Raw genomic sequence first — 10,710 nt, 5'->3', positions numbered from 1 at the left:
GAAAGCAGTGACATGAGACAGGATGAACAACTCTCCATGTTCTCTATTTTATGACGTGGATTAGGAAGGAACCGTAAAGTGACACATACTTCTGTCTATTCAAAGAAGCTTTTGAAAAAGAAAATTACATACTCAAGAAAATTTAAATATCTAGCAAAACTAAATACAGAACATTGAGTTTATGGCCTTAATGAAGAATGCCATCCAGAACCCAGGTGTCCACAGAGTGGGGCTCACCCAGGCTGTGACATAGTGTGTCTCCCACCCAGCACTTTCCTTACGTTCTCTAACCAGGGAGGTGGCACATTTTTTGTGGTTGCTAAAAGACAGACTGAGCAACAAACGGGAAGACACATTCAGTGGCACCCACAAAAAGGACCTGGAAAGTTCTATCCATGAAAGGACCAAAAAGGTAAATGTGTCCAACACAGTGGCCAGCTAATGCTGGTTTTTCCTCAACCAACCATGGGATACCAAGGTTTTAATGTGACCACATTATGTCAGCACAATGCAGGTTTATGACCTGCCAGGTGTTTTCCCAGGAGAAACACTGCAAGTCTTGAGCAGCAGGGGCTGGGGATGGACTAGGTGGCACAGTCTCTGCTTAGCATGTAGGATGACCCAGGGGTGCTCCAGGTGCTGTGTAAAAATAATAAATCGACCCAAGGAAAAGTTGGTAATTTGAAAAAATAAATAAGGTTGATGGGAGGACAAGATTGCAGATTCGAGTGAGGCAGCGTGTCCCCAAGCTCAGCGACCCAGAATTTGAGCAGTGGGATACAGCTTCTCCCCAAGGCTCATGAGTGGGTGGTCAGTTTGCCCTGGAGAATCAAAGACTTATTGACTCAATAAACGGTTCTAAAAAGAAGTCACCTGAGTTTATCAATCACCCATGGTCAGCCAACCTAAAAGCCATATTGAGACTGACGGTGGAGGAACAAATGGGGATTGGAAACCCAGTCCTGTGAGTCCAGAGCAAGGTCCACATAAACCTATGTGAGCCTAGCAAAGGCTTAACTAGCCTGACAAACCATGGAAAATCAGAAACTAAGAGCATTTTATCCAGAAGGACACAAGTTGGAGATGCTAGAGAGACCCCAACTCTCAACAACCCTGTTAGTCCTGTGACTCACAAAGAATAACCAGGCCAGCAGTGAGACCAGTGGGCCACAGAGACTGCCAGTCCAGTGCCATCTGAGTTCCTGGGGCCCTCTCAGGCTGGTCTCTGCTGAGTCCCAGAACCAGCCCAGTCTCCAGAGCCCTCCAAGCTCCCTGGGTCCTTAGGACCCACCAGGTCCAACAGCTTCCCGGGTTTCTGATACCCAACAGACTACTTGCACTCACCTGTCCCACCTGGTCCATCACCCACAAGTTCCCCAAGTCCATGGTAAACACCAGATTTAGCATCAGTCCAGCACACAACCAAGCTCCTTGGCCATCCATATCCAAGTCACCTACCACCCAGGTCCCCTATCTAAACTGCTGATATTCCTACTAGGCCTGGAGATTCGCCACCAGCCCATCGCCCAGGTGGCCTGGCCACCACTTTGCTACCTGGCCTGCCCAGCCCTGCTTAGTTCCCTGCTTCATCAATGGCCATCAAGGCCCATCAACCAGCCCTAATCCACAAGCTGAATACATCCAGTGGACCTGGCTGGCCAGGTCCACTGGATGTATTCAGCTGCTTCACCAAACAGCCACAGCCCCCAGCCCACCCATGTCCATCACCCAAGAAGGGACAATCCCATGTTTACTGATTATCTTATCCACCATGGTGGAAAGGACAGCCCCCAGCCCACCATGTCCATCACCCAAGAAGGGACAATCCCATGTTGACTGATTATCTTATCCACCAAGGTGGAAAGGACCCTTTAATTCATTAACATTTCACCAAGATTTCTCACTTTTTTGCTGTTGTTATTGTGTTTTGATTTTTTTATTTTGCTTCTCTTTTTTTATATATTATTTGTGTAATAAGTGACTCAAGAAGTCCGATACATATACATCCTTGTTTCTTTCTCCTCATTTCTAGTCTTTATCTAGGCCAAACCTAATTCAGGATTATTTTACTTTTTTTAACTGATGGAGATGCCTCAACCTGCTTCCTGGACATTGCAACAACTGACACTGTAGATATCACCTAGTAACTGTGTACCTAGCCCTCTGTGGTATATTGTCCATATACATTGGTGCCATTGCAGGGCTCCCCTCATGCAGTCTGTGATGTACTGGAACACAGAGGTGCTGTGAGCTCATTAGGTAGAAATCCTATGGCTTCTGATATATCCAGAGAGATGGGGAGACCAGCAAACAGTATGAACCTGCAAGGGAATACACCATCCCCAACAGCACAGAATACCTCAAAAACAGACTCCATGGATACCATGTGGACAAAGGGTCAGAGATGGAATTTAGAAAGGTTCATGGTAAGATAAAATGTGACGTAAGAAATAAAATCACAGAAAATACAAAAAGTGAATGATCACTTTAATAAAGAGGTAGACATGCTGAAGAAGAATCGGTCCAAAATCCTCAAAATGAAGGGATCAGTGAGCCAACTTGAAAATTCATGGGAAAGCATCACCAGCAGACTGCATCTCTTGGAAGACAGAGTTTCAGGAAAAGAAGACAAAATATATAACCCTGAAATTGAAGGAGAGGGGCTGTGGTTGTGGATCAGTGGTAGAGTGCTCACCTAGCATGCACGAAGTACTGGGTTCCATTCTCAGCGAAACATAAATGTAAAATAAAAATATTGTATCCCCCTAAAACTTAAGAATAAATATTTTTAAAAAAGAAAGAAATTGAAGGCGAAAAGATGTAAACAGACATGAACAGAATTTCCAAGAAATAAGGGATAACATGAAAAGACCCAAATCAAGATGGATTGGGATATATGAAGCCATAGAGATACAAACCAAAACAATCCATGTTTTTTCAATGAAATAATATCAGAAAATTTCCCAAACCTAAAGAATGAAATGGAAAATCAAATATAAGAGGGCCTGGGGTTGTGGCTCAGTGGTAGAGCGCTTGTGTTGCACTTGTGAGGCACTGGGTTCGATCCTCAGCACCATATAAAAATGAATAAACAAAATAAATAAAAAAGAAAATCAAATACAAGAGATATACAAACCCCAAATAAAAAAAAAATTACAACAGACCCAAACCAAGGTGCATTATTATGAAAATGTCTAATATAAAAATAAGGATAGAATTTTAAAGGCTTTTCAGAGAAAATAATGGGACACACTTTGAGGGAAACCCATCTGGATTTCTGCTGATTTTTTTCAACCAAGAATCTGAAAACTAGGATTTCTTGGAATAATACACATTGAGCTCTGAAAGAAAATGAATGCCAACCAAGAATACTATACCCCAAAAAATAAAACCTCAGAATTGACAATGAAATAAAAACCTTTCACCAGAAACAAAGTTGAAAAGAATTCACAATGAGAAAGCCTGTCTAACAAAATATACTCGATAAAATATTTCATGAAGAAGAAATGAACAATGTAAGTCAAGACCAGCAAGGGGAAGAACTATACTAAATGAAGAAAAAAATCAAAGGAGAAACCAACTCAACTTAAAAGCAAGTAATAAACCAAAATGACTGGAAATACAATCATATCTCAAGGATAATTTGAATATAAATGAGCTAAAATCATTACTTACATGGGTCTCCTAGGTAAGTAAGCAGGGGGGTCCATCCTTATATCAGATGAAATGGACTTCAAGCCAACGTTCATCAGAAGGGACACAGAAGGACATTTCAGATGGCTGAGAAAAATTAGACGTCAACAAAACATAAATATTGAACATTAATGCCCCAAACAATGGAGCATCTGCATACATCAAACAAACCCTTCTCCACTTCAAAAATGATATCAGTCACAACAGAATAATACTGGGTCACATTCACACACCGCTCTCCTGATGCACAGATCCGCCAAACATCAACTCAACAAAGAACTTACAGAACTACATGATCCAATTAGTCACTTGGAATTCACAGACATACAGAGCATTTCAAGCATCAATGATGGAATACACTTTCTTCTCAGCAGAACACAGACACTTCTCTAAAAGAGACCATATCTTAGGCCACAAAGCAATTCTTAGTAAACACCAAACCATAGGGATAATACCTTGCATTCTATCACATCCTAGTGGAATAAATTCAGAAATCAACAATAAAGGGCTGGGGTTGGGGCTCAGCTGTAGAGTGCTCACCTAGCACGTGTGAGGCCCTGGGTTCAAATCTCAGCACCACATATTAATAAATAAATTCATTGTGTCCAGCTACTACTAAAAACTAATTTAAAAAAAAGAAATCAACAATAGGGGCTGAGATTGTGGCTCAGCTGTAGAGCACTCGCCTAACACTGGTGGGGCCCAGGTCCGATCCTCAGCAACACATAAAAATAAAGGCATTGTGTTTTGTCCATCTACACCTAAAAAATAAATAAATGATTTCTAAAAAGAGAGATCAACAATAAAATAAAAATTGAAATTACTCTCACACATAGAGACTAAATAACATACTACGGAATGACCAATGGATATCAGAAGAAATCAGAAATGAATTAAAAAATCCTTAGGGGTACATGAGAATATTGACACAACATATCAGCTTCTCTGGGACACTATGAGGGAAGTTCTAAGAGGAAAGTTTATTGCTCCTTTATCAAAAGAATAGAAATCACCCAATGAATATCCTAACATTACATTTCAAAGGCTTGTAGGTCATGAATTTCTGTTTTATACCAGATCTCATAAATCCTTATATAATTCTGTATAAATTACTTAGGATGAAAACAGATTTTATTGTTCCTTTCAGGAAAAAAAGCATGCCTTTAATTTCTCCAATCATGAGGATGAGGGTTGATCACTCAGGTTCCCAGCAGGGAGGAGTCAGGCTCAGACTGCCTGAGCGTCCTGTCTGTTCGACCTCCCTGCCATCGGACCTCAACCCTGGCCTCCAGATCTGCCTGTTTTTCTGCTTTGTTCCATGTGCACTTTCATGGGGTGCACAGCTTGAATCCTGAAATTTTCAGGATGAAAATCACAAAGTACCTGAGCAGTAACAGGAAGAAGCCAGGTGATCCACATGAGAATGGAGTGGGAAAGAGGGAGACCATCAGACACTGCAGTGAGGGGACCTTCAGAGCCACAGGGGACACCAGGACTCTCGCTCTCCTCACATTCAGGCATCACATCCTATTGAATGGCTGTGGGCTCATTTGAACTTTGGATTCAATGGAGAAAAGTTGTGTCAGCACAAACTAATTTTTGTCAAGGGAATTTAAGAGAAAATTGGAGCACCTCTCTCCCCAAATGTCTGTTATCCACAACGGGATCCAATCAAGGGCAAGTGAAATGTTCCTCTGGGGACTCCACAGTCCTGTGCTCCCCAAAGGGATCCTGTCACCTTACTAAGGATGCTAAAATGACAGGCTGCAGAGAGATGAGCTCACAGCACCCTTTCCTTAAAATTAGGCAGGCTGTTCTCAGGTGCACCAAGTGCCCTGCGTCCATCCATCCAGGTAGGTGCCTCTCTACTGCACAGATGTAGGGAGTGGGTGCACGGGCTTCTTGGAGGAGAAGGGAAGGGGGCAAATTGGGTCTATTAGTGCAATTTCTGGTTGCTTGAGAGGAGACATCCAGCTCTGACCACTAAACTCCACCAGACAATAGTCCTCTGTAAAATGCACTGAAAGAAGCCTTCAGAAGTTATATCCTCTGTTACATTTGAGAGGGAAAATTAGTGCCTACCATGGCTACAAGCATTTATTTTTAGATTTTCATAAAATCTTTCTTTTCCTACATTTAATTAAATTGAAAATCAATGGTGCCCAGTCCAAAGCATATGTTCTGCTCATTATCAAATTACAAGGGAGAAGGCTGTGACCCTGACGTCCTTTTACATAAAATATGAAAAAGATAATTGAACCTGATGGTGAACACCTTTTGCTGCTCCAAAAGACCCTGGAATGTAATATGCAACACTTTGGTTGGAAGAATACCTAGTGCCATTCATATTTTCTCTTTTCATTATTCATTTCCATTATTCTCCTTCCCAATTCCCTAAGATTGAATGTATTTGAAGAGATTCTAATAAATATTATTAGAAAGAAGACTTGGAGATGTTGGAGCTCATCCTGTGCAGGTCTTTTTGCTCGTGTTTTGATTTCTAAGTACATCTTTTCATGCAAATGCATTTACATAGAAAATGTGAACTTATCTCCTTTTCTTCTTCCTTAAGCATCTTGGACTTGACTCATGTCATGAATCGGTTAATCATGGAGACCTTCTCCTGCAGGTACGTGTGGGTCTCTCAATAATGATGGTTCAGTCTCATGATGAAGCTCCTTTGGAGTTTCTGGATATTAGAAAAGTATTTTTTTCTTCTTATTTTGCTCAAGACAGACTTGAAATATACAGTTAGTGTCTTACTGCCATTGGGAACTCTGACCTGTCATTTAATCCTTCCAATTTACAAAAACAATGGATTATTTTCAGGTAGGTTTTTCAAGAGTAGTTCTCATTAACATACCCAAGTCTTCTCTGGGTTTTTCTGCTCCACATCCATGGAGCTTGTGTATTTCTCAGAGGATCTGCCCACAGCAGGTCACCTGGTTGGTGATGTCCATGCCCTCCCTGATGTGCAACCTGTTTCTCCCTAGTGCTCTTCATAGTTTCCAAAATAGAAGTGTGTGCCACAAATTAGAGTTTTCTGCCCAATTTCCCCTCAGTCCCAAACCCAAATAAAGCAGGACCAGTACCCCTCCCCGATCTCATTTGTCCCTCTTTACCTTAGCATCCAGAAGGCCATGTGGGGAGGGTTAACTACAGCGCCATGAAAAACCAAGGTATGCTCTTTGAAACTATTATTATTATTATTATTATTATTATTATTATTATTATTATTATATCAGGGATTGAGCCTAGAGATGCTTAAACTCTGAACTACATTCTCAGCCCTTCTTATATTTTATTGAGAGGCAGGTTCTTGCTCAGTTGCATAAGGACTCAGTTGCTGAGTCTGGCCCTGAACTGGATACCCTTCTGTCCGAGCCTCATGAGCTTGTGGGGATTCCTTAGTATTTACCATTCACAGATATAAGCTCATGAGCTGCTTTAACCTTAAGACTTTGCTTTTCAGGGGATAGTGTGTTTCCGAACATGAAAACACACATTAAATCTCAGTCATTACATATGGGAGAGGCTTGGATGAAAGGAAATATGTATGTTGTCCAGGAAAATACTCTGCCAGTAAGTCAATACAAAATGTTCTGGAATACGAGGTGGGGTGGGGCTCAGTGGTAGAGAACTTACCTGCCTGGTATGTGGTACCAGACTTGATCCTCAGCATTGCAAGAAAAAAAAATCCAGTATCAATTTTATACATGGACCTCTTGAATCCAGAGAAATGCCCATTCTCTCTGGAAAGGAGGAAACCCTGGACTCTGAGAGGACTCAGACTTCCAGGTTAGGTTGGATCCTTATTCTTAATTATTACCTTAAAATGCAGTGAATCTGGAACCATGTGAATTATGGTTCTGTGGACCCCAGAGATTCCATATATTAAACTAGAAAAAAAAATCCAAGTGTGTTCTAGCTTAATATTTAATAACTGGACTTGGCTCACATAGGCCAATTTCTGATAAGAAAAATATTAAAATTATGCAGCTGTATAGTGGGATGCAAATAGTCCTAAAATTCCATCACCTGTCTCTGGACAGAGATTGCCAACAGACTCAAATATTCTGGTAATTTTTTAGCCTCTCTGAGTGGGTGATAGAAGTTATCCAATATTAACAGAACTCTGTGAAGTCTACCAAGTGACACAGATGAGCATCCATTGTGAAAAACAGAGCCATTGCACAGGGACCACTGGTGGCAGGAAGCCCTCCCAGATTTGCACACTTGCAGCCACTCGATCTCCAGGAATCACACAATGAGTCTGGCTGCCGTTTACAGGTGACAGGAACTCAGGCTCCTCGGCTTCTCAAGGTCAGATACTCACCCTTTAAATGGCAGATCTTATTGATCCTTTCAAGCCATCTGACTTCAAAGTGTGCAATTCTTCGTATTTTCTGGGAGAATGTGCTAAGAAAATCACCTGTGTTCCTAAACCAACCAGAATGAAGGCAACAGAAAGCAAATGTGAATCTGGGTCGTCCAAGAGACTGACTCTCTTTGCATTGGAGGACCTTCTTTCCAATGCAACATATATGATTTTAATTTACCAAATATTGTACAGTTTAGTGTACGTGCCATATTCCTGGATGAGGATGGATAGAAACAGAACAAGAAATCTCCCTTGAAGTAAGATATCCCCATGAAAAACTCAAGGTAATCCCAAGGAATGATTTATAGGATATATGGTCATTTTTTTTAATGTCTAAAGGAAAGTTCAGTAGTTTGCATCAAATAGAATCCAGGTATGGTTGCACAATGAAGGGAAAAGAGAGGAGGAATGGCTTCCAGAGGCTGCTATGGAAATTTACATATTGGTGGGAGAAAGGGACATTGGGAATACAGAAATTTTCCTAGTAGCAACAGTATTGGCTGACATGGATGAATTTTAATACTTATGATAATGAATTTCTTCCTTTTCTCCTAAGGCATGTACTCCATGAGCCTTGGCCCCAAAGATGGAAAAACACCCCAAGCTGAATGGTGTTGCTAACCTAAGAAGCACCTTTTATTCTGAAGTGGGAATTGGGATTGTGGCCAACACCCTCCTCTTTCTGTTCCGTGTCATCAAGTTCCTCTATGACAAGAGGCTCAAGAGCACAGACTGGATTGTCGGTCTCTTGGCCCTGACCCACCTACTGATGCTGCTCACCTAAGGGTTCCAAGCTGCAGACACTTTGTCACCTCAACAGGGACTTTGGGGTGACATCAGATTCAAATCAGTCACCAACTGGTACAGGTTGATGAGGGGCCTGTACATTTCTGCCACCTGCCTGCTGAGTGTCCTGCAGGCTATCACCCTCAGCCCCAGAAGCTACCCTTTGGCAAAGTTCAAGCCTAAGTCCCCACAGGACAGCATGAGGTCCCTTCTCTTCCTGTGGGTCTTCTATATGTCCTTCAGCACCCACTTCTCCATCTCTGTGGTTGATGACTCCAATGGGACGTCACCCAATCTAATGTTTCTCAGTGACTCCTGCACAATATTACACAGGAGCTACTTCCTCAGGCATTTATTTGCTGCCCTGGGTGCATTTTGGGACATCGTCCTTATAGGGCTCATGGCCCTCTCCAGTGGGTACATGGTGATCCCCCTGTGTAGGCATAAAAGGCAGTGCCAACACCTCCACACCACCAGACTGTCTCCAAAAGCCTCCCCAGAACAGAGGGCCACTAGGACCATCCTGCTTCTCCTGGGTTTCTTCATACTCATATACCTTTTGGACTGTGTTGTCTCCTCCTTAAGAACCATGTGGAAAAACGACCCTGTTTGTTGCTGTATCCAGATGATAGTGGCCAATGGCTATGCAACCATCAGTCCTTTGGTTTTCATCTGTACTGAAAAACAAAGTGTCACCTTTTTGAAAGACTTGTGGGGAAAGAATCGTCAATGCTTAATCATTGCATGATGGATCAGTCCCCTGCATGAGCCACCACCCAGCTTTGTCCCAATGAACCATGGAGTGGTTGGTGCGTGTACTCTCTGTGTTGAAGGAGTACAGGAAATGGGGTATTTTATTTCATTTTATTTTAAAAAAAAATTTTAAAATATTTATTTTTTAGTTTTAGGTGGACACAATATCTGGATTTTATTTTTACTTGGTGTCAACCCCAAGTTGACAGCTTTTGGGATGGGAGTTCCCCAGGCTTTTTGACTAGCAAAGTAATAAATCTTTTTTTTTTCCTTTTTGTTAAATAAAAAAGAATGCAAGAAATTTCTATGTCTATCAGGATGGATTTTTTTCTGCTTTTGTGGAAAAAAATAAGTGGGATTTTGATAGGGATGGTTGATGACTTTGCATGGATTTGGATTCTTAGCAATAGTAATTCTTCCAACTGATGGACCCAGGGGTGAAGGATCAGGAGAGCCAGCAGGTAGTTTTTAAATGTTTAATGTCATTATTCATTGGGGAAATGCAAATCATTGTGACAGTGACCTGTTCCCCGGTCCCCAGTTGAATAGTGAGTTAGCCACAAAAATGCAAAATTAAATGCTGGTGAGGATGTGGAAGAAAAAAGCTCATTTATTGTGGCAATGTAAATTAGTACAATAATAATAAAGATCAGTGTGGAGGCTTCTCAAGAAACATAAACATATCCACTGAATGATCCAGATATCCCACATCCAGAGGAAATAAAATCCACACCAGAGTGATTCTGTGTTGAGCAGGATCAGGAGGTGGGTTAGGGCCAAGAAACCAATGATCCAGTCCGTGTCCTTGAGCCTCTTGTCACACAGGAACTTGATGATGTGGAACAGAAAGAGGATGGTATTGGCCAAGATTCCAATCCCAACTTCAGAGTAAAAGGTGCTTCTTAAGTTAATAACAATATGTACCATGTGTTTTTTTCTCCTCCTTTGGGGTAAGGAATCATAAAGTACATGCCTTAGGGAGAAAAGTAAGAAAACCCATTATCACAAATATTAAATTTCATCCAATTCAGCCAACAATGTTGCCAGGAGGCAAATTTGTTGGCCTATCCCCTCTAACTGAAGTTTTGCTGACACTC

The 10,710-nt window shown here is 41.6% G+C and overlaps 1 protein-coding gene across 1 annotated transcript; it reads left to right on the top strand.

Annotated features, from left to right (window-relative positions):
- Positions 1-8,660: 8,660 nt before the first annotated feature.
- LOC131423480 (vomeronasal type-1 receptor 90-like) lies at positions 8,661-9,608 on the top strand. The gene is made up of 2 exons (XM_058573172.1): positions 8,661-8,813; positions 8,895-9,608. Exons 1-2 carry the CDS (start codon positions 8,661-8,663, stop codon positions 9,606-9,608), a joined length of 867 nt encoding a protein of 288 aa, XP_058429155.1.
- Positions 9,609-10,710: the final 1,102 nt, after the last annotated feature.

This window comes from Marmota monax, unplaced genomic scaffold, assembly GCF_021218885.2.
Source record: "Marmota monax isolate L192 unplaced genomic scaffold, Marmota_monax_Labrador192_F-V1.1 WCK01_AAM20220418_F8-fsc01048, whole genome shotgun sequence".
In the NCBI taxonomy this organism is placed as follows: Eukaryota; Metazoa; Chordata; class Mammalia; order Rodentia; family Sciuridae; genus Marmota; species Marmota monax.
The sequence above is the reverse complement of the archived record's forward strand: the minus strand, read 5'-3'. Positions and strand labels throughout refer to the sequence as shown.